At 40.7% G+C, this 24,522-nt stretch overlaps 1 protein-coding gene and 1 long non-coding RNA gene across 8 annotated transcripts in view; one reads left to right on the top strand and one right to left on the bottom strand.

The window, feature by feature from the left end:
* Positions 1 to 15,059, top strand: part of ZFP1 (ZFP1 zinc finger protein) — a 36,823-nt gene extending 21,764 nt beyond the window's left edge. For 2 of the 5 annotated variants that reach the window (XM_061173523.1, XM_061173524.1), the window contains exons 3-4: positions 11,231 to 11,357; positions 12,989 to 15,059. In XM_061173523.1, the coding sequence (XP_061029506.1) occupies positions 11,231 to 11,357; positions 12,989 to 14,070 (1,209 nt within the window). In that variant the 3' untranslated portion in view covers positions 14,071 to 15,059. Of the gene's footprint in view, positions 1 to 11,149; positions 11,358 to 11,534; positions 11,744 to 12,988 lie in introns of those variants that run through there. The other 3 variants (XM_061173526.1, XM_061173525.1, XM_061173522.1) reach the window with 3 other exon arrangements.
* Positions 13,936 to 24,522, bottom strand: part of LOC133078469 (uncharacterized) — a 44,951-nt gene continuing 34,364 nt past the window's right edge. Inside the window, exons 2-4 of one of the 3 annotated variants that reach the window (XR_009697873.1) lie at positions 17,845 to 18,078; positions 16,481 to 16,596; positions 13,936 to 14,740 (exon numbers count right to left, since the gene is read on the bottom strand). This is a non-coding gene — a long non-coding RNA (uncharacterized LOC133078469). Of the gene's footprint in view, positions 14,741 to 15,653; positions 15,964 to 16,480; positions 16,597 to 17,844; positions 18,079 to 24,522 lie in introns of those variants that run through there. The other 2 variants (XR_009697875.1, XR_009697874.1) reach the window with 2 other exon arrangements.

Below are 24,522 nucleotides of genomic sequence, written 5' to 3'. Positions count from 1 at the left end.
TTGATTTCTAATCTCATAATGTTGTGTTCAGAAAAGATATTTGATATGATTTCAATTTTCTTAAATTTACTGAGGCTCGCTTTGCCTCCCAGCATGTGATCTATCCTGGAGAATGTTCCATGTACATTTGAGAAGAAAGTGTATTCTGCTACTTTTGGATGGAATGCTCTATAAATATCAATAAGTCCATGTGGTCTAATGTGTCATTTAAGGTCTGTGTTTCCTTATGGATTTTGTCTGGATGATCTGTCCATTGATGTAAGTGGGGTGTTCAAGTCCTTCACTATTACTGTGTTACTGTCGATTTCTCCTTTTATGGCTGTTAGTAATTTGCTTTATATATTGAGGTGCTTCTAGGTTGGATGCATATGTGTTTGCAATTGTTATATCTTCTTCTTGGATTGATCTCTTGATCATTATATATGTCCTTCTTTGTCTCTTGTAACAGTCTTTATTTTAAAGTCTAGTTTGTCTGATATAAGTATTGCTACTCCAGCTTTCTTTTGATTTCCATTTGCATGGAATACCTTTTTCCATCCCCTCACTTATAGTCTGTATGTGTCCCTAGATCTGAAGTGGGTGTCTTGTAGACAGCATATATACATGTCTTGTTTTTGTAGCTATTCAGCCAGTCTGTGTCTTTTGGTTGGAGCGTTTAATTCATTTAAATTTAAGATAATTACCGATATGTATGTCCTTATTGCCTTTTTGTTGTTTTGGGGTTTTCTTAGGTCTTTTTTCTTCCCTTCCTCTTTTGTGCTCTTCTCTTGTGAGTTGGTGACTATTTTTAGTGTTGTGTTTGGATTCTTTTTGTGTGTGTGTGTATATCTATTGTAGATTTTTGGTTTGTGGGTACAAGAGATTTTGATATATCAGTCTATATGTATACAAAATTGTTTTTAAGTTGCTGGTCTTTTAATTTCAAATATATTCCCAATACGCTGCATTTGTACTCCTCTTCTCACTGTTGCTGGTTTTGATAGCATATTTTTGTGTGGATGATTTCCTACCTTTATGTTTGCCTTTACTGGTGAGCTTTGCCATTTGTAATTTTCTGGTTTCTAGGTATGGGTTTTTCTTTCCCGCCTAGAGAAGTTCCTTTAGCATTTGTTGTAAAGATTTTTTGGTGGTGCTGAATTCTCTAGCTTTTACCTGCTGTAAAGCTTTCAATTTCTCCATTGAATCTGAATGAGATCCTTACTGGGTATAGTATTCCTGGTTGTAGGTTTTTCCTTTTCATCACTTTAAATGTATCATGCCACTCCCTTCTGGGCTGCAGAGTTTCAGCTGAAAAATCAGCTGATGACTTTATGGGGATTCCCTTGTATGTAATTTGTTACTTTTCCCTTGTTGCTTTTAATATTTTCTCTTTGCCTTCAATTTTTGCCAGTTCGATTAGTATGTGTCTTGGCATGTTCCTCCTTGGGTTTATCCTGCCTGGGACTCTGCACTTCCTAGACTTGGGTGACTGTTTCCTCTCCCATGTAAGGGAAGTTTTCAGCTATTATCTTTTCAAATACTTTCTAGGCCCTTTCTCTCCTCTCCTTCTGGAACCCCTATAATGTGAATGTTGGTGCATTTAATGTTGTCCCTAGATGTGTCTTAAACTGTTCTCAATTTTTTTTCATTTTCTTCTTTATTGTGTTCCATGACAGTGATTTCCACCATTCCATCTTCAAGGTCACTTATCTGTTCTTCTGCTTCATTTATTCTGCTATTGATTCCTTCTAGTGTGTTTTTCATTTCTCTTATTGTATTGTTCATCTCTGTTTTTTAAATTTTCTAGCTCTTTGTTAAGCATTTCTTGTATCTTTTCAGTCTGTGTCTCAGTTCTCTTTCCCATATCTTGGATCATCTTTGCTATCATTACCCTGAATTCTTTTTCAGGTAGATTGCCTGTCTCCACTTCACTTAGTTGTTCTTTTTTATCTTGTTCCTTCTTCTGGAATATACTTCTCTGCCATCTTATTTCCTTTAACTTTCTATTTTTGCGTTGCACAGCCTGCAGGATTGTAGCTCCTCTTGTTTCTGGTGTCTGCCCCCTGGTGGATGAGGCTGGTCTAAGAGGCTTGTGCAGGCTTCCTGTTGGGAGGGTCTGGTGCCTTCCCACTGGTGGGTGGAGCTGGGTCTTATCTGTCTGGTGGGCAGGGCCATGTCAAGGGACATATCTATAGGCGGCTGTGGGTTTAGAAGACTTTAAGCAGCCTGACTGCTGATGGATGGGCTGTGTTCCCACCCTGTTGGTTGTTTGTCCTGTGGTGTCCCAGCACTGGAGCCTTTGGGCTATCTGGTGGGGCCAGGTCTTGGTGTCAAAATGGTGGCCTCCAAGACAGCTCACGCCAATGAGTACTCCCCAGTTTCTCCACCACCAGTGTCCTTGTCCCTGCAGTGAGCCACAGCTGCCCCCCACCTCCCCAGGAGACCCTCCAAGACCAGCAGGTAGGTCTCTGAGGCTCTTATGAAGTCACTACTTTTTCCCCAGGTCCTGGTGTGCACACGAGACCTTGTGTGTGCCCTCCAAGAGTGCTATTTCTGCTTCCCCCAGTCCTGTGGATTTCCAGCAGTCAAGCCCCACTGGCTTTCAAAGCCAGATGCTCTCAGGGCTCCTCCTCCCAATCCAGACCCCCAGACTGGGGAGCCTGTCATGGGGCTCAGAACTCTCACTCCTGTGGGAGAATTTTTATGAATATATTTTCCAGTTTGTGGGTCGCCCACCTGGCAGCTATGGGATTTGATTGTATCAGGAATGCGCCCCCCCTACTGTCTCGTTGCAGCTTCTTCTTTGTCTTTGGAAGTAGAATATCTTTTTTGGTAGGTTCCAGTCCTTTTTTGTCAGTGGTTGTTCAGCAGTTAGTTGTGATTTTGGTGTTTTCGTGAAAGGAGGTGAGGTCAGGTCCTTCTACTCCGCCATCTTGTCCAGGCATCCCTGCCTCTAGAGTCACAGGCTGTATATCTACCTTTTTATGATTAGCATTTTCGTGGTATATCTTTTCCTTTTTTTTGCTTCAACCTATTTGTGTTCTTATATTTATAGTGTGTTTCCTATCTCTAAATAACATATAGTTGGGTCATAGTTTTTATCCAGCCTGACCGTCTGTCTTTTAATTGACTTATTTTGTCTGTGATTAAGTTCATTATATGCACAGTTGGATTTAAGTCTGTCATCTTGCTATTTGTTTTTCATCTGTCCTGTATGTGTCTTTTTTCCTTTGTATCTTTCTTTTTTTAAGAAAATGGTTTCTCTAGGTATTACAGTTTATATACTGTAGTAATCACCTCAAATTAGGATTATACCACCTCACTACAATCCAAGAGCAGAAATCAGTATACTGCAGTGAATTCTTAAAGCTTTTGTTTATCTGTATATGCCTTTATTTTGCCTTCATTTTGAAAAGTATTTTCCCTGGGCATAGAATTCTAGGGTTAATTTTTGTTTCAGTACTTTAAACATGGAATTCCATTTCTGTCTCACATCTATGGTTTCCATTAAGAAATAATTCTTCATTTTTATTGTTCTTCCCTAAAGGAAGTGCGTCTTTTTTTTTCTTCTTTCTTTTGGCCACGCTGTGCAGCATGCAGGATCTTAGTTCCCTGGCCAGGGATCGAACCTGCACCCCCCTGCAGTGGAAGCACAGAGTTTTAACCACTGGACCACCAGGGAAGTCCCCCCTCTGGCTTCTTTTAAGATATTCTCTCTTTCTCTGACACTCAGCAGTTTGAATGTGATGTATTTAGGTATAATTTTCTTTGTATTTATTCTGCTTGGGCTTTACTGGGTTTCTGAGATTTGTGGTCATTGCCTTTTATCAAATTTGGAATATTCTCAGCTATTATTTCTTCAAATATTGTTTCTGTCCCATTCTTTTTTCCTCTTTTTCTGGGACTACACATTATCCTTTTTTGTTTTTCCTTTTAGCATTTTAAGGAATGGTGCATTAGACTTTTTTGGCCATGCTTCACATCTTGTTAATGCTTTTTCTTTTCCCCCATTTTTTTCTCTTCTGCTTCAGTTTGAATATCTTCTATTTACCTGTCTTCAAATTCACAATTCTTATCTTCTGCTGGGTCTAGTTTACTCTTAAGTCTATACAATGAGTTTTTAATTTCAGTTAAAAACTACATTTTGGAGTTCTACAATGTCCATTTGCTTTCTTTTTGTAGATTCCAGTTTTTTGTTGAAATATTTCCATATTTTCACTGCATTATCTTTTTTCCTATATTTTTAACATATTACTGTACAGTTAATCTGAACTCTTTGTATGCTAACTCTAATACGTGAATTATCGCTATGTCTGTTCTTGACCATTTCTTGGTTTTTTGTCTTTTAATTGCTTTTTGATTTTCTTGCATGTCTAGTAATTTTTGTGTGTTGGACATGTTGTATGGTGCATAATTCCCTCTAACGAATGTAAAGTTTTGTTTTGTTTTTTTGTGTGGTTTTTTTTTTTTTTTAAGAATGTAAAGTTTTATTCTGCCAATAACTTAACTATCTGGAGGAACAAAACTGCTATACTCTGCTAGTTCTCCTGGAGGCTTGCCTTCCACCTGCACATGTTAGGAGCCAGCCAAAGATCTGAGATGAATTTTTATGCGGAATTTTAGAGCCCCTTCTCTATGGCTTCCTTATCTCCATTACTCTGCCCCCAAATCCCAGTTGTTTTGCAGACCCAAATCCAGTTTTTATTTATTCCATGTAGCAATACTGTCACTTTCTGCTTGATTTCTATTTCTTTGTGCCACAGTCTAGAAAATATCTTTAGGGACATTTTGCTGGATATAAAACTCAAGATTGATAATTTTTTCCTTTCAGCACTTTTATCATCGGTGTGAATGTGGAGTTCCCTTCATGTTCACCCGTCTTTTCAATAATTGTAGCCCTGCAGTGGTTGCTTTCCAGTACCTGCAAACTGTTTCATTTATTTGCCCAGCTTTTGTTGTTTTCTTCTTTCAGAATTTTGAAGTCATTGCTTTTTGGTGTTGTATTCAACAAGTACAAAGTCCTGTCTATTTATCAGAATGTGACCTGTTCAGTTCTCTCCTGAAACTTATAGGCTTTTCTCCTTTTTCCCAGGGTTCTAAATTTTTCTGATTTCTCTTCCTGTTTGCCTAGTAGTTCATAAAATATTTTTATTTTTTCTTTCTTTTTATTATTTTTTATTTTTTCATACCATTTTCTTTGGGTTGAGCTCCAAGGAAGTTTGTCACTTACCTGTGTTTGGTTTGATTCTGTGAAGTACGAAAATGCACAGAAATACAGATAAAAGCATATTAGGTTGAGCTGTATGAAATTGCCATTTTTGTATGTCCAAATAGTTGAATGTCATCACTTTCAATACAGTTCAGTCTAATAACTATCAACCAGTTACACCATCCAGTAGTCAATATTTATCATCTTGGCTTATTTGCCTCCACACGTAATATATGTTTTTTTCTTTTTGTTACACAATTCATACATGAATTCTGTCTCTTACTCTCTCTCACTATATCATGGTTCTGCCCTCCTAGCATGCTGTCACTGATGGTATTAGGTCACCTCACTCAATGCTAAAATCTTTTTGACTATTAAAGCCAGTCTCCTCACTTTAGAGGTAGCCAGTTCTCTTTTCTGATATTTTTATATTCATTAAGTAGAACTTGAGGATCATGATATATACGTATTTTTAGAATTTTGTTTCAACTAATTAGTGATGTTCCTGGGCCAGCTGTTACAATGCCTTTTATTTTCAAGCTTTGTGTTATTTAAGTTTGTCTCTTGTAAAAAGTATGTTGTTTTTGTTGTTGTTGTTTTTAAACTTCTCTGAAGGTCTTAATCTTTTATGAAATGTTTTCAAATCTCAGTGTCCATAGATCAAGTTTTATTGGAACACAGCCATGTCCATTTGTTTACATATTGCCTGTGCCTGCGTTCGTGGTAAAACAGCCAACTTGATTAGTTGTAGTTGAGGCTACATACGGTGTACAAAACCTAAAATATTTACTAATTGGCCCTTTATAGAAAAAATTTGCCAACTCACATTCTAGTATTATCAGCGCTTTGAGGGTATTCTGTTACTTTCTGCCTTCCAGTGTTTGTATTGAAACAACAGAAAACAATGTTTTTTTTTTTTTTCTGAGATTGTTAGTTTTTTTATGATGTGCCTAAATGTGGTTTTCTTTATATTTATACCTGGGGTTAGAGGTATTCTATAGTCTGATGTGAGCTGTTCCAGAAAATTCTCAGCCATTATCTCGTCAAATATGTTTCTGTTGCATCTTGCTTCTCTTACTGGGGCTCCAGTTGCAAGTATATTAGACCTTTACTTTGTGCCACGTATCTCTTAGGCATTTTGATGTGTTTTCCAGCCTTTGTTCTTTTTCTGTTTCTGGCTGGATATTTCTCACTGACCTATCTTCAGGTTTACTAATCATCTTTTCAGTTGAATCTAACCTGCTGTTAAATCCAATTATATGTATTTTCTAAGATTTTTTTTTTCTACTCAGTTTTACGGCTGTGCTGTTCCTTTCTTTTGTGAAAGGTTATTTAGCCCATGACTTATGCCTCTGTGATGGATGAGTCACATTGTGTCTCTACTTATATTGTACTGACAATGTAGTGATGATTTTACTTATACTTACTCCATGAATAGAGTGACCATATCCTGGATGCTGAAGAGCTAAATTACCACTAATAAGACCAGTACCAAAATGCAAATAAATTGTCAAGAACAAGTTCAGCCAGAATTGATCTGGGAATCATGTAGATTACAAACAATAAAAAGCATTTTTAATGAACAGACAAGCATACTAGGGCATGCATGACATCTCAGGAAAATAAGCCACATTTTAGGATTTACCAGATATTACCAAATTTTTTTGTATAATCTGAGTACAGTTCAGATGCGATATTATTTTAGCTAGCTACTTAGGATGTTGCTGTAGGAATTATGTGGCATGGCTCTTCAGGAAGCAGGAAAATAGTGGGAGAAAAATTTGAATACTGAGCACCATTCAGTTAGCATTTTTTTTTGGTTTTTATACATTTATTTATTTATTTATTTATTTTTGGCTGTGTTGGGTCTTTGTTGCTGCATGCAGGCTTTCTCTGGTTGCGGTGAGCGGGGGCTGCTCTTTGTTGTGGTATGTGGGCTTCTCATTGCGGTGGCTTCTCTTGTTGCAGAGTACAGGCTCTAGGTGCGTGGGCTTCAGTAGTTGTGACACGCGGGCTCAGTATTTGTGGTTCACGGGCTCTAGTGTGCAGGCTCAGTAGTTATGGTACACAGGCTTAGTTGCTCCACAGCATGTGGGATCTTCCCGGACCAGGGCTCAAACCCGTGTCCCCTGCACTGGCAGGTGGATTCTTAACCACTGCACCAACAGGGAAGTCCCCAACTAGAATTGTTTTTATTTTATTTTATTTGAGTCCCTAACTTGTACTCATGTATTTTGTGCTAACAGAAATATAGAGATACAATTTCTGGTCTAAAAAATCATAACATCTAATGGGGAGAGTAAAAGAAATAGGGCACATTTTTTTTAAAAAGGAAAGAAAAGGGCATCCCTGGTGGCGCAGTGGTTGAGAATCTGCCTGCCAATGCACGGGACACGGGCTCGAACCCTGGTCTGGGAAGATCCCACATGCCGCGGAGCAACTAGGCCCGTGAGCCACAATTACTGAGCCTGCGCATTTGGAGCCTGTGCTCCGCAACGGGAGAGGCCGCGATAGTGAGAGGCCTGCACACCACGATGAAGAGTGGCCCCCACTTGCCGCAACTAGAGAAAGCCCTCGCACAGAAACGAAGACCCAACACAGCCATAAATAAATAAATAAATAAATAAAATTTAAAAAAAGAAAAAGGAAAGAGAAAAGAAAGCAGAGTGAAATATATGCCACAAGAGAAATACAAAGTACTCCAGGTTTAAAAGAGAGTAGGGACTCAAATTATGGAAGATCACATCTGAGTGATCTGTGATGTGACCTAAGTGGGAGGATCTGTGCATAGAGAGGGGAGTCAGGGGAGAGAGGGATGGAAGAGGAATTTGAATGGTGTTGAATGCTGGGCAGTCATAGTTTATTTCAAGAGATAATGGATGATGTTTCTAATCAAGGTAATTGTATGAGTAGAGCTATGCTTTAGAAAAATCACGTTAGCTTTATAATGTGGAGTAGATGAGAATGAGAGGAGACAGGAAATAAGAGTTAGGAAGCTTTTGTAATAGCTGGGGTGGCAGTGGAAAGAGGAAGCAAAGGTAATAAGACTTGAGGGGTTCTATAGCTTGCCTATAAGGGTGAAGCGTGGTCTTGGGTCTTGTGTCCTTAGTACTTAATTTAGTCCCTGGGAAATTTCCTAGTGTTCCTATTTTTAAAGCTATAATTTCAGAAGTGATCTGAAAGTGGGAATAAATATTTACTACTGGGAAAATCTTGACTCCATGATTGTTGACCTCAATATCATTGATCTCAGGCATAGATGACCCACCACTGGCATTCTCTGCTCCCATGCCATGTGGCTAAAGATTCCTATAAGATGTCATAAAATAATACTATTGGGTTACCTGAAAATTTGTGCAATATAACTAGGTCATTTGTAGTGCTCAGACCTTTATCTCATTTTTTTCTTACTTTCTGTGACTTTTCCTGAGGCTACGAGTTATGAGTGGGAGAAGGTGGGAAGTCACTGGGGCATGTATTTTAAAGGTGGTGACAAGCGTAATGTAGATTTTGGAGGTATTTGGAAAAAGGAGGGGTTAAGGAACTGGAGGTCATAACTGAAGAGGACAGTTACATGGATTCAGTAGACAGGGAATGTGAATAGGTTAAAGAGGATTCTTGTACTCAGAAGTAAATTCGTAGGTGAAGATTTTAGACGTTTAACAGTTTGAAGAGTTGAGGTCTGCTCTGGGTGTCAAATACACTTAAGTACACCTCTACTCGTGGCCATAGGATTTGTGCTCTGAACACCAAATTGATTCCACATCAAAACTGCATCTGTCATTGACAAAAGTAATTCTTTGAGGACAGTCATGTTTGACATCCCTTTTAATCCTATACTATCAGAATTTTGTTTTATCTCTAATTTTTGGAGTTTTTTTGTTTGTATAGAGTATGGAAAACAGCATTGTGAGAAAAAATACAGAATATTTTCATATTTGATGGTAGAGTCATTTCTAAATCATTGTAACTTGAGCCAAAATGATGTGCCACAGGTTTATTAACCCTTGTTGGTCTGGCAGCGATGCAAAAGTTCTTATTATACTTATCCTGTGGCCAAGTGAATGTAGATGATTTTTGAAAGTTATCAAATGGTCTTCAATTTTTTTCCTTATAACTCTTCTTGGTTTTTATTACAGTCTTGGTTTTCTAGCTCATGACTCTTCATATTATATGCTTCAGCATGTCTTTTGTTCCATGCGGATTGTTTACTATAGTGAAAAGTGTCATATATACATTCAGACCAAGAAATAAAAATTATCCAGCATTCTTGAAACCCTTGTGAAATCCTCCCTCTGTAGCTGGAATTAGTTCCTTTTCATTGCTTTATAGTACTAAATTGTTTTAATATACCATGAGAAATTAATCTACTATTGATGAATGTTTGTTTTTCCAGTTTAGGGCTCTTATGTAAAATGCTGCTGTGAATATTCTTTTATTAAAAGTAATAGACTTAACTTTTAATTATTTTTTATTGAGGTATAATTGACATAACATTTTTAGTTTCAGTTGTACATTATTTGATATTTGTGTGTATTGTGAAGTGATCACCACAATAAGTCTAGTTAACATCCATCATCACCATACAGTTGTAATTCTTTTTTATAAGGACTTTCAAGATCTGTTAGCAACTTTCAAATCTGCAATACAGTATTATTAACTACAGTCCTCATACTGTACATTACATGACTTAGTTTGTAACTGAAAGTTTGTACCTTATGGCCCCTTTCATGCATTTCTCCTACCTCCACTCTCCAGCCTCTGGCAACCACCAATCTGTTCTCTGTATCTATGTGCTTGTTTTTCTTTTTTTTAGATTCTACATAGAATTGAGATCATATGGTTTTTGTCTTTCTCTGCCTGACTTATTTCACATAGCATAATGCCCTCAAGGTCCATCCATGTTGTCACAAATGGCAAGACTCCCTTCTTTTTTATGGCTGAATATTCCGCCCGTGGATACTTAGGTTGTTTCCATATGTGGCTTTTGTAAATAATGCTGAAATGAACATGGGGATAGTCATCCTTCAGTATCCTAGGGGAGTTGGTTCCAGGGCCCCCCTTGGATACCAAAATATGCAGATACTCAAGTCCCTTATATAAAAGGCATAGTATTTGCATATAACCCATATACATCCTCCCTTATACTTTAAATTATCTCTAGATTACTTAAAGTACCTAGTACAATATAAGTGATGTGTAAATAGCTGTAAATGTCTTTTTTTTATAATAGCCTTTCTTACAGGTGTGGTGATATTATTTCACTCTGGTTTTGATTTGTATTTCCCTGATAATTAGTGATTTTGAACACCTCCTGTACCTGTTGGCCATTTGTATGTCTTCTTGGGAAAAATGTCTATTTATCATCCTCTGCCCATTTTTTAATCGGATTGGGTTTTATTTTTTTCTTTGCTATATATTAACCCCTTAGCAGATATATGATTTGCAAATATTTTCTCCCATTTGGTAGGTTGCCTTTTCATTGTGTTGATTGTTTCCTTTGCTGTGCAAAAGCTTTTTAGTTTGATGTAGTCTCACTTGTTTGTTTTTGCTTTTCTACCCTTTTTATGGCTGGGATATGGTAGAGAGATCTTTATTTATGCCTGATATTTTATCTTATAATTGGAATTTCATCTTCTGCCTTTAAATATTCAAAGCTTTAATTAACTCTTTAATATTATCTAGTTTGAGACCACAAAAATAATACCTATATGAGCATCATCACTAACTGGTAACATTAAATACTGCATATTAATGTTTATGTAACTGTCTTCATATGTACATCTTCAGAGGAGAAACAATGTTTTAGTAATCTTAAATACCTGCTTAATATGACAGCACCAGAGATATAGGGGAATCTGAATAAATGCTTTAACTATTTATAAAAATATTTTTTGGAGACATGACAAAACAGTTGGTGTCACATGTAAGTTTTTTAAATGAATGATTCTTTTACAACATGGTAAGAGTAGGTTTTCATATGTCCTTCCTACATCACCAAATGCTGATCATTTCAGAATGAATAGCAATATGCCATTTCAGGGATCAGTTTCATTCACGGATGTGACTGTGGACTTCACCCAGGAGGAATGGGAGCAACTGGACCCCTCTCAGAGGATCCTCTACATGGACGTGATGCTGGAGAATTACAGCAACTTACTATCAGTGGGTAAGGACAGCTTTCAGGTGTAGTTCGTAGTTCAATGTTGCCTAGTAGTGTTTAGGTCCTTTCTCAGTTACCAAAAATTATAAGCTTCTGAATTACTAAATGGTTTTGGTGTCAAGCTTCATGTATTAAAGCCGAGAGAGAGTGCAGACTCTGAAGTTCTACCTTCTTTATTTTCAGGCTTTCTGAAGTCCAAGCAGTTAGGAGCTGTGTTCCATTATCAAGTTCTCTGATATTATCAAACCAGATTTTCATGTTGGATCAGTGAGAAGAGTTATGGATACCACAGTTAGAATTTCCAGTTCACAACTTTCTAGGGAAGATGTGGAAGGTCGGAAGGAGAATCAGATAGAAGCCAGTGGAAGTAATATCCTAGAGATTATGAATGGGTTGGTATCTTTGAAATATTTTTTAGGAATCTGTTTTTCAAATCCCTAAACCTTTAGAGGTAGCTGAGAACAGATGACTTGTGCACCTCATATCCTGAGTCATACCTCCAAATATCAGTCTCTCGCTGCTTAACGTTTTTCCTGTTTAATTTCTATAGCTGTTCACCTCTCACACTCAAGCCTTGATTCTTGCCTAACATGTTTTAAACCTTTGTTCTGTGATTAGTTCCTCTTTCATTAGTATTCTCACTTAGCCAGAATGGTGACTTCTATATTTTAGGTCATGGGAATTGGTTTAGTAGCCTCAAGGAAAATACAGATTTTTCAGTACAAGAGTGACACAAATGGCAGCAGGATCACAAGAGTCAGGAATACCAGTAATACAGAGATCAGAGTAAAGGTTCTTAAAGCATAGCTTGAAGCCGGGTAAATTTGATCCTTAAGATTCCTTCAAATAAAAGCAGGGACGAGATTGGTTTGAGGAAGAAATTAAACATGTGAAAAGGAGAAATACAGGATACAGTGATGGAAACACTTACTCTCTCCAACAACTTTGATAGAAAAAGTAGTGCAACCAGCAGTAGCAGTGAGCAATTCTGTCAAAAAGATCTTAGATCCATTTTATATTTCCTACAGAATCTATGAATTTCTGGATTTTGCCTTCCACTTGGAAAAGTTCTACTTGGGAGATTTGGAGCTCTGCATAGGGTTCTCTCTGCAAACCTGTGAGAAAGGTTGCCTTTAGGACGTTATTGATGCAGATGAAAAAAGGAGAGAAAAGGGGAAGGAGCCTCGAGCATGTAGGTGAGGTGGTCATCCGACCACAGTAATTCAGAGTCTCAGTGTTGGCTGCTCAACTTAGATCTGCCTGGGTTTTTTCCCTTAACATCTCATTCTCTTGGTCTGTACCAACTGGTGTCCTTGAGGACACCAAATTGCCTTTGTCTCTGGAATTGCCAGCCTTCTCACATCATTTGTTTTTATTTATTTCCCTTCACCCACTTTTAAGGCCGTTTTATAATCTGGCAGTGCTATTTGTGTCCATTTTGCCACAGGCTTTGTCTTTTTCCTTCAGAGTTTAAGAGCTAGGAAAACTTGGAACTGGGGACTTTTTTATACTGGAAGACTGTGTCCCAAACTAAAGAGGCAGCCCTACAATGGAACATTTGTGGAGTCTTCACATTCCGTAACATTGTGGTGAAAGGGTTGACTGACTGACAGAGTATTTCATGTGCTCTTTCCTAGAGGTATGGAAGGCTGATGACCAGATGGAGAGGGACCACAGAAACCCAGATGAGCAGGCAAGGCCATTTATAATCTTTAAGAACCAAACCCCAATTGAAGAAAGAGATAATCTCTTTGGAAAAACATTTAATCTTAGCACAGACTTTGTTTCTTTAAGACAAGTACCCTATAAATATGACTTATATGAAAAAACTTTGAGATATAATTCAGACTTACTTACTAGCGATAGAAGCTATATAAGAAAGAAAGACGACGACTGTAACGGATTTGGAAAAGCACTCCTCTATCTGAAGCAAGAGAAAACCCATACTGGAGTGGAATACTCTGAATATAATAGAAGTGGAAAAGCCTTCAGCCATAAAGAAGGCATTTTTAAACACCAGAAAATCAGAAATTTGGTGCAACCTTTTATCTGTAATTATTGTGACAAGGCGTTCTCATTTAAATCACTCCTTATTAGTCATAAGAGAATACATACTGGAGAAAAACCTTATGAATGTAATGTGTGTAAGAAAACCTTCTCCCATAAGGCAAACCTCATTAAACATCAGAGAATCCATACTGGGGAGAAACCCTTTGAATGTCTTGAATGTGGAAAAGCTTTCACCCACCAGTCAAACCTCATTGTACACCAGCGAGCACATATGGAGAAGAAGCCCTACGAATGCAGTGAATGTGGCAAGACCTTTGCCCAGAAATTTGAACTTACCACACACCAGAGAATTCATACTGGAGAACGACCCTATGAGTGTAATGAATGCGCCAAAACCTTCTTCAAGAAATCAAACCTCATTATACACCAGAAAATTCACACAGGGGAGAAACGCTATGAGTGCAGTGAATGTGGAAAATCCTTTATCCAGAACTCACAACTCATTATACATATGAGAACTCATACTGGAGAAAAACCCTATGAATGTACTGAATGCGGCAAAACATTCAGCCAGAGGTCAACTCTTAGATTACATTTGCGAATCCACACAGGAGAGAAACCATATGAGTGTTCTGAATGTGGGAAGGCCTTCAGCAGGAAGTCCCGACTCAGTGTCCATCAGAGGGTTCATACCGGGGATAAACCCTGAGACTGCAGCCAGGTTGTACTGTGGAGAACCCTTCCAATGGGGAGAAGCCTCGCGAAGATGCTGAAGGAACATGGGAACTCATACTGAGATACAATCTGTCAACTCAAAAATGTATAAAAATGAGGTCCCCTAAGAACAATATTGTACTGATTGATAGGTATATGATACCCAACTAAAGAATACATATCAGAATATATCCAATTGTACATAGACGTACTTAGCTGTATTACAGTGAGTTTTTAAAAATCTTGAATAATTCATTCAATAATGAAATATTCTGGCAGCAAGCAGCATAAAGGAGCTAGAGACAGTACCCTAGGAATTCAGTGGTTATGTGTGAGAATATGCCACAAAAAAAAACAACTATATTTTAGATCTGCACATGTAAATTTAACAGACACTAAGAGTTTGAAATTCTTGTCTTGATAATCAAATTAGGACACGTCAAACATGATTTTCCATACTGAACATGTGTTTTTCAGTACCTTTACAATCCAGTATGCATTCCAAATGAAACACATAACACATTTTCATATCATGTAGCGTATGTTTTCTCCCCCTCCTTGCTGGCATATATAAGTTGGTATGACCATTGTTATTGAGCTGCCTCTTCAGTCAACAGAAGACAATGTTGTTGAAGTTTTAACCTTCTGGGTTTGCTGAAGATGTCCTAGAAGTATTATTGACATAAATATGCAAGTGTGAGATAATTAAGAGAGAGAGATTGGAGAGAGTGAAAGGCAGCAGATGTGGGTTTTATCACTCACTGTGCACCACGGAATAAATGGGCTGTGTAAAGAATAACCACACCCATCATGCTCTTGTTATTTTCCACTGGGATATTTACATACAAATGCAAATGCATGTCTTTTACCAAAATATTGTATAACCCAGAAACTACATGTATTTTTGGGTGTTTCCCTATTTCTCTTAATGTTTTATAAATTGTCTTGCAAAAAATAGGATGCATATGTAGTTCAAGTGTTAAATTTCAGAGACTTTAGAGGAAAAATAATTTAAGAAACTGTCAATAAATGTCTTATATTGCTTTTTAAATTTTCCATGTGCTTAGTCCACTTTAGAAATAAATTTTTGCAGAATTCTGTTTAAAAGGAGGCATTTCTTCCATGAGTTTCATTATCATCAACCAAAAGCATTTCCCTTCGGAACCTGACTTAGTGTAAGTTACAACTTTGCTTTAAAGGCTCACAAACACTTCATAAATTAGACTTTAGTGATCTCCCCATATATTGATTATTAACCTTAAAAAATTTCTTATTTTTGCATAACTCAAAGATTCCATTTTAGGCTTGATTTCAAATTCACCAGTTCCTTTCCTTATCCATTACAAATCATGCATTAGAATTGTAAATGGCCACTGTAACTGGCCTTTTTTTCTTTTGTTTTTGAAGGTTATTGATGTGCTATGACTGTATATGAATGTGAATGATTTTTCTGAACAAATTTATCAGAATATCCATAGTCCAGTAAGTCTTTGTCTTTCTAAATTGTCATCTTATCTATACTAATGGCAAGGAAGCAAGGGAAGAGGTTAACTTCCTACACTGCTGTTAGAAATACAAATTGTGACAACCTCCTTGGAAATAATTGTGACTCTGTCTTTCAACGTTAAGAACACACAAGCAGTTGACTCTTGAACAGCACCAGTTTAATATGCGCAGGTCCGCTTATACACGGATTTTTTTCAGTAAGTGCTACAGTCCTACACAATCCACGGTTGGTTGAATCTGTAGATGCAGAGCCTTGGATATGGAGGACTGACTTTATACTTGGGTTTTCGACTACACTGAAGATCCGTGCCTTTAACCCCTGTGTTATTCAAGGGCCAACTCTACTCTTCAACCCAGCAGACTCACTTCTGGGAATCCATCCCTAAGAAAAAAATAAAGTGCCAGTACCTAAGACTATGTGTTTATCAATGTATATTGTATTTTTTGGTAAGGGCAAAAAAAGGAAACAATGTGAATGACCATCAGTAAGGGAATGATTGAATAAACTGTGGTAAAGATATACCACAGCTGGACAGTAGTCCATGGGAAAGAGCGCTCTAGTCCATGGGAAAGAGCGTTTAGGGGCAAATGCCACCAAGACAGGGGAGGGGGGAGAGAAAAAGTGTGTGTGCGTGCCTGTGTGTGTGTACACCAAATTTTGTAAAATAAAAATCTAAAAATGTTGTGTTTATGTGAATTTGTATACGATTTTATGGGCCTGGAGAGTAGAATTCTCCAAAGTCAAAAATATAATTAACATTAATTTCAATGGAAAATTTTTCATGCATTCCTTAGTCTCTCTAACATTTGTTTATTCTGGAATACCAACATAACCCATTTAAGTGGACACAGTTAACTAACATGAGTTAACATAGCATGACATAAGGCAGTTCCCTTACTCTGTACAGTGGCCGGCTGCTGTGTTCCACTCCAGCTTTCATGGCTGTGTTGTAGTCTTGAGCCTGTGTTCTCAACTAAAACACATATTTGACATTCCTTGTTGACATGATGGAACCTTTAATACAAAAAAAAAAAAGACTAGTAAAGACAGAAAAACCAATGAAAAAAATGCAGGGAATGCCAAGGTTATTATTACTCTAAATTAGCAAATTACAAATACTTTGAGAAAATTCAACATAAACACCTTTACAATTAAACAAATGACCATAGGGGTGACTGTTCTTTCATGAGCTGTTTGCTCCCAAGGCCTTAGAAATCCAGATCAGAACTCATAATTTTTTTAAAAAAGTGCCTTGTAATCCTCATATACAGAAGTGGTCTTAGAGGAAACTCCTGAAGACGAGTTCTTATAGCCTGGACATATGACTTTATTTCATCAACCTTACAGCAAGCTAGAAGGCAAGTTGTCATTTCACTGGTGAGGTGCAGGCCAAAAGGCGGGACAGTTTGCACAACAAATTCTACCTGTCTGACTCCAAAACCCATGCCCACTGTACTTGACCCTGTGACGTCTTCACTCCACTGATTTTTTTTTTTAATTTATTTATTTTTGGCTGTGTTGGGTCTTCGTTGCTGCACACGGGCTTTCTCTAGTTGCTGCAAGTGGGGGCTACTCTTTGTTGCGGTGCACAGGCTTCTCATTGCAGTGGCTTCTCTTGTTGCGGAGCATGGGTTCTAGGTTCGCGGGCTTCAGTAGTTGTGGCTCATGGGCTCTAGAGCGCAGGCTCAGTAGTTGTGGCGCACGGGCTTAGTTGCTCCGCGGCATGTGGGATCTTCCCAGACCAGGGCTCGAACCCATGTCCCCTGCATTGGCAGGCGGATTCTTAACCACTGCGCCACCAGGGAAGTCCTCACTCCACTGATTTTAATTAGACATTTTCTTTCCATTTCCATAGATATCTTTTTCATAACTAGAGTGCTTAAGTATTTTAACTTTTCCACATTGTTTTATGCTCTATAAATGTAAAGTTGGGAACATCTTCTTGGTATAAAGCCAGTGTGGCTAAATGGAATTGGTGTCACTCTACTGTTGGTAAGTCTCAGGACTAGTCAAATGGGGCATAAGGTGACAGCACCATAGGCAGGAGGCACAAAGCTCGCAAAGACGTGGAAATGTGAGACACTGGGTCCTCCTCAGGAGGCGGGGGCTTTGTGGGGTGCTGGAGGTTTAGTTCCAGCCACCCCTGCTGTCTCCCCTGTCACATTCACTACTCTCGCCCACAGTCCATCTTCATCTCTTCAGCTGAGTGACCTACATAGAGCCCTGTGCCATCCCCAGGCCATGTGTGGCTCAACCCCTTACCTGATTGTCACATCAAATCCTGCTGGCCAAAGTACAGTGGACTCTTGGGACCTGGTCTCCACTCGACAGTCTTCCGACTTCATCCGGTCTGTTCTCTGGTGTTTTGGAGAAGGAAACTCCCGTAGCTCATCCTGCTGAGCAGTCAGGGAACCATGGCTGGGATCCCTTTGCTCTGTTTTCCAGACCTCAGCTGGATGTTAGTGACCGTCTTCTCCTCAGGTCTTCGCTCTCCTCCTGCCTCAGACACACACGTTGAATCATTTCATGTGTGACACATATTTTAGTAATGTAGAACCCACCTTTCTCGGTTTTATAAGGACTGTCAGAATGTTAAACAAAATGCAACTAACAAGCCAAAACACATAAAAATGTTAGGGACTCATGTGAAAGAACCCAGAGATGGGTACTGAAGAACTTAAGGGAGCATAAAACCCCATGAGACATCTGGACCATGGCTGCTGACACTAATCATGGCAGCAGATGAGGGGACATTCATTCATTCCAAAAAGACATTGTAAGCACCAACAAGGGAGCAGGCACTGTGGGCTTCTGGGGATATGCTGGTGAACAAGATTATACTATGATAGAGGGCTCCTGCCCTTGGGGCATTCACTTATTAGCAGTGCATCCCAGGAGCAGACAGACAACCCAGGCAGGGGATAGATTCCCTGAAGCTGGAAATGCAGGTATGGGCTGGGCCTGTCCCTGTGAGAAAAATGAGAAGCCATAGTAGGGTCTTAAATAAGGAGTACCATCATCTGCTTTTTAAAAAGTAAATGAGGGTTTCCCTGGTGGCGCAGTGGTTGAGAATCTGCCTGCCAATGCAGGGGACACGGGTTCGAGCCCTGGTCTGGGAAGATCCCACATGCCGCGGAGCAAGTAGGCCCGTGCGCCACAACTACTGAGCCTGCGCGTCTGGAGCGTGTGCTCCCAACAAGAGAGACCACGATAGTGAGAGGCCTGCGCACCGCGATGAAGAGTGGCCCCTGCTCGCCCCAACTAGAGAAAGCCCTCGCACAGAAACGAAGACCCAGCACAGCCATAAATTAAATAAATAAATAAGTAAGTAAGTAAGTAAGGGGAGGGGAGGGGAGGGGAGGGGAGGGGAGGGGAGGGGAGGGGAGGGGAGAGGTGAAGTGAAGTGAAGTGAAGTGAAGTGAAGTGAAGTGAAGTAAAAAGTAAAGTAGCTTGATACTAACTGGGAGGAGAATTTGGGTAGGGCTGCCCAGAAGCAGAAACCCCCTCTCAGGAAGAGAAGCCTAAGAGATGGCGTTCTGCCAGTTCATAGCTCCCATCTGACTGCTTTCAACAAAACTCCTTCAGAGAGTAAGCAGTGTTTCCTCCCGTTACTGATTGTTGGCAATTAGTGAGAAACCATCTTGCAAGGATCCAGGTTCACTTCCTTCTGCCTTCCTAGATCTGTTCCTAGTGTCTTCTGGTGTTTGCCCTATTCCTCCTGCCTCCAGCCCATCCGGACCCCTGAGGACTACCTATGCCCACCTCAGAACTGTGGAATTCCATGCCCTGAAAAACACTTACAGTAGTTCATGTAGGTTGTTTGGGGGTGGAGCTGACATTAGCACTTCTCCTTTGTCTGGTTGATGCTGAATGTGGGAAGAGGAAGTTATTCTGTGTCCCTGCAGGTCGCTGAGGCCATTACTTAAAGTGAGAAAACTTGGGGCAGCAGGTGGGGCTTGATACCTCTTAGGGAGATGAAGAGACACCAGGGCTGAGCAGAGGCTGCCCCCTGAGATACGGGGGGTCCTGTCATGTGGGAAGTATGCATTTGAAGATAGCAGGAGGCCTGTGGGACTGTGGCCTCAGATTATTTTGCTCAGAGCAACAGACGGTGTAATGTTGAAAACAAGCCAGGCTTTGTGATGAGGACCAGCCTACGGGCGGGCCTGGCTCTGATCGGCTGATTTGGCTCCTCTGGGTACAAGAGCAGCCTGAAGAGTAGGCACAGGATGGCTGAGCCTGGGTAAGGAAGAGGCAGCTGAGGGTTGCCCTGCTGAGACAAAAACTGTCATCGATGGAGCAGGCCACCTAGAGGAGTGGGTGGAAAAACGTGACCTCAAGGGGGTCAAGCTGGTGAGGATGTCAATATGGCTCCCCTGTGGCCTCAGGAGGTCAAACAACAACAATAGCAACAGCACCTGCCACCAGACCAGTAGTAGTAGTGATAATAATAGTGAGACAAGCTGGGACCTGGGACCCTTTGCTGCAGTGCTTACACCTGGACAAACGTCTCCTGGAGCAACAAAATACAAAGAAATTATAAGGGACTAAAAACTGTGTGCATGCACAGTTGGGGCAAATTATGGACAACAAGATACAAAAAGACAGAACCAAACCAAACCCAACTGCCACTTCTGAAGAGCTGGGAGCAAAAACGGGGTGTCGGGAGCAAAAGTAGAGTACTGCACATGCCCCCTGCACTCAGCACCACCAAAGCGGGGGCAGGCCACCTAAGCCTCCCCTCCGGCGTGACCCCTGGACACACACTGCTGCCCTCACCCCATATAAGGAACCAGCTTGCCCCCCCTTTATGGAGTGAGAAAGGGAACCTGTTACTTGTTCTCGCTCCCTCCTGCTGCAGCAGGGGCCCCAGTAAAGCCTTGCCTGAATTTCTTGTCTTGCCCCTATTGATTGGGGAAGGCCAAGAACCCTGTTCTGTATCAGACTTAGTGGCACCCATCGTGGGGCACTTGTCCCCCGTTGTTCCAGGGAGAGGATCTGGGCACCTCCAGGACCACCGAATGCAGCTTCCCTGTGGGTGACAAGTGGCCACCTGAACCTCTTATTTCAGCATTACCACATTTGGTAAGTCTGCCTTCCTGGCCCCTGGGGGCCTCAGTACCCTCATTCAGGCAACGCTTTCCCCTCCCCTTTGTCCCTTTCCCTCTCCTGAAATCTCTCTACTTCTCCTTTCTCCATCCTCTCCTACTTCTGTCCTGTCCTTGCGAGAGAGTGGACGTTGGGCAGCTACAGCATCACTCCTCCCAGCTTGTGAGACCTGCTCCCTCTGGCCGGCAGTGGCTCACCTTGACGGGTGACAAGCAGAGGGGGGAGAGGCTCGCCTCACACCATGCAGACGCTGGTCCAGCAGGCTCTTCTTGATGGGAGACTTATGAGTGATTGAGGTTCAAACCTCATACTGTGTACTGGCTGGGAGTCCTGTCGTCCCAGTATTCCCACCTTTATTTTCTTGCTGTCTCTTTCTCTTTTTCAGTCTTTTCCCTTTACTTCTCCATTGATCCTTATACCTGCACTCTCGTCCCCTTTATCCTGAAAACTTCTTGTTTGTGTCTTTAAGTTTTTGTCATTGGTATCTTTGTCTTATGTAGTTTTGTCTGTCCAGCTGCTCCTGCAAGTCTCTGCTGAAATTGTGGGCACGATGGAGCATTTAAGCCTTGAAATACAAATATAGCCCACATTACCTGAGACTCCAGTCTTGGGTTACTTGGTGGGATTTTAAAGAGCAAAAAAGAAAAGAGAGGCGCTTGCATTTCTCTCCTCTGCCTTTGCAATGTAGCTATTCTGCCTGGGCTCTCAGGAACTACCTGATCCATCTGTAGTCCCACAGACTGAGGAGAAAAAAGAGAGGCCTTTTTAAATTCAAGCGGGAAAACCATGAGGTCTCTGGTTCTGTCTGTCTTTATGTAAAAACTAACTTGTAAATGAGTTGTATTTAATTGGCTTAACAGAAAGTAAGCACCTAAATACATTCTCAGAAATAATTTTTTAAAAACCAGAATACTTTTCAGGTTCATGTGATCTGGGAAATATTCAATATTGAATTAATATCTGGTATTAAAGCTAGCTTAAGTTTGTGGGTTTAATTAATACAGACCTGTCTTTAGAGTCATCAACATTACATATAATACTTTTATTGTACCTAGGGTTACTGGAAGTCAATAAGTGCACATTGTTATGAAATTTGCCAACGGAAAATAACATGATATGATTAAACTTTTAAGTAAATGTAACTGAAATAAGAGCTTTTTGGTAAACTCTATAGGAATAATTATGTTTTGGAAATGTCCATCTAAAATAGTCCCTCCAAATTTTGGTAACTTGAAACTAAATTAAGTTACATGATAGGAATTCATTGAATATCCAAGCCATTTCAAATAAGAAAAGGGAAAAACTTAAACTCTACCATAACACTGCCTGGCCTTTATATAAGTTGGGGGGATGGAGAAAAATGGTCTGAAATGGGTCTCTAAATTATAATACCATCTTGCAATTGGATTTCTGCTGTCACAAGATGGGAAAATGGACTGAGGTTCCCTGTGTTCAAGCCTTCATGATCCTTTACCAAAACCCTGCTCTATGCAGCTCCTATAATCAAAAGCCTGTGGAATCAGAAAGCACTCCTGACATTTCAGATGATCCCCTTTTAACCTTCCCCAGCTCTCAGCGGGGAACCAAGTCTCCCCTGCTTTTCCAGAGCCACCTGCCTCTCCGGAGCCACCTACTTCCCAAGATCCCTCTGACCGGTCCCCAACTCCACCTCCCTATGTCCCTTTATACCCTCCGTTACCCCAGAAAGAAGAGACTAGTCCCTCTGGGGTAACTTGTAGTGGAACTTCCTATCACCCAGGATCAGGAAAATATGCCCTCTTAGGGAAGTGGCAAACGGTGAAGGGACAATCAGAGTACATGCGCCCTTCTCTATAAACAGTTTAGCCCAATGCAAACACAGACTGGGCCGATTTTCTGAAGACCCTAGTAAGTTTGCTGGAGGGTTTCAGGCCCTAACTCTGACCTTTGATTTAACTTGGAAGGATGTCCAGATAGTCATATCCAGCTTGCCAGGGACCAAACCAAACATTTTGGTATGGGTGGGGAGACAGTCCCAAATCAGGAGCCCTGCTGGAATTATAATTCCCAGGAGGGAACAGAAACCAGGAAGCAAATGATCCAATGTGTATTAGAAGGGATGAGAAAGTATATCAAAAAGCCAGTTAACTATGAAAAGGTTAAAGGAGTGACCCAAGAAGGAAAAGAAAATCCAGCTCTCTTTCAGGGACGGCTGGCTTGTGGAGGCTTTTAGAAAATTTACTAATATTGATCCATCCACTCCCGAGGGCCGGTCCCTACTTGGACAACATTTTATCAGCCAGTCTGCCCCTGGCAAAAGCTCCAAAAGTTGCAATTAGGCACACAAACCCTGATGCCCAACTCCTAGAGGTGGCCTTCGGGGTATTTAATAATTGAGACCAAGCTGAGGAGGAAGAGAGAACTCAATGTGAAAACAGGCAGACCAGGGCTTATGCTAAACCAATGGCCATAGCTGTCAGCCACGCCTTATGACCTCAGGGCAACCCAAGGGGGCCAAGGAAGTTTAACCATCCACCTGGAGACAAAACCAGCAAGGGGAAATGCTTCAAATGTAAGTCAACTGACCACTGGGCCCAAAAGTGCCAAAAAGAGCCCCTGGTCCATGCCCAGTCTGCAAACGAACAGGTCATTGGAAATGGGACTGTCCCCAGTTCTGAAGCGGAAGGGGGGCTCCCGCTCCCGAGATGGCCATTGCTAGACGACTGAGGAGGCCCAGGGACTCTGGCGGCTCCCCTTCATGAGATGTCTATCTCTATCGAGTAGCCCCAGGTGGTCCTTGACATGGCAGGTAAGAAAATCAATTTTATAATTGATACAGGAGCCACTTACTCTGTCTTGATCTCTCATGCTGGGCCGCTTTCCTCCAAAAGTTGTACAGTGACTGGTGTCGATGGAAAGCCTCACACCTGTTATTTTACTGGGCCTCTCACTTGCCAATTTGAACAGCATTTAATTTCATATGTCTTTTAAGTTGTGCCTGAGTGTCCGACCCCACTAGTGGAAAGAGACTTTTTAGGCTCCCTTGGAGCCATATTACGATTAGGAGGCGCCAAGCAGCCCCTTTTCTTGACTCTAAGACAAATCAGCTGGAAGAACAAAACCCTATTTCCAGCCATATTCTACACACAGTAAACCCTGCAGTTTGGGACAAAGGAATCCCTAAGAAGGCTATAAACGTCCAACCTGTAAAAATTAGCCTTAAGCCAGAAGTCACTTATCCTAACAAGAGACAGTATCCCATAAAGTTGAAGCAAAAAAGGGTTTGCAACCCCTCATAGATAAATTCCTAAAGCATGGCCTCTTAGTGCCCTGGTCTCTGTGCATTACCCCTATTTTGCCAGTTGTTAAGCCAAATGGGGAATATCAAATGGTACAAGACCTTAGAGCAGTAAATGATGTAGGGATCCCTATACATCCCCTTACGGCTAATCCTTATATTAGTCCAGATTCCTGCAGATGCCAAATGGTTTACTGTCCTTGACCTCAAGGATGGATTCTTGTGCATAACAGTTCATCCCTCATCTCAGTATCTGTGCCTTTGAGTGGACTAACCCCCACTCAGGCCAAATGCAACAATATACCTGGACAGTATTGCCTCAGGGGTTTCGGGACAGCCCACTTGTTTGCCCAGGCCCTAGGAAAAGGACTAAGGGAAATACACCTAAAAGAAGGGGCTATCCTACAGTATGTAGATGACATATTAATATGTAGCTCCACCATGGAGGCCTCAGATCAGAATACCATTGAAGTCCTTAATTTCCTTGGGGCCCGGGGCTACAGGATCTCCCAGAAAAAAAGCACAAATCTCAAAGCAACAAGTTAAACATCTGG

Source organism: Eubalaena glacialis, chromosome 18 (assembly GCF_028564815.1).
Source record: "Eubalaena glacialis isolate mEubGla1 chromosome 18, mEubGla1.1.hap2.+ XY, whole genome shotgun sequence".
Lineage (NCBI taxonomy): Eukaryota > Metazoa > Chordata > Mammalia > Artiodactyla > Balaenidae > Eubalaena > Eubalaena glacialis.
The sequence above is the reverse complement of the archived record's forward strand: the minus strand, read 5'-3'. Positions and strand labels throughout refer to the sequence as shown.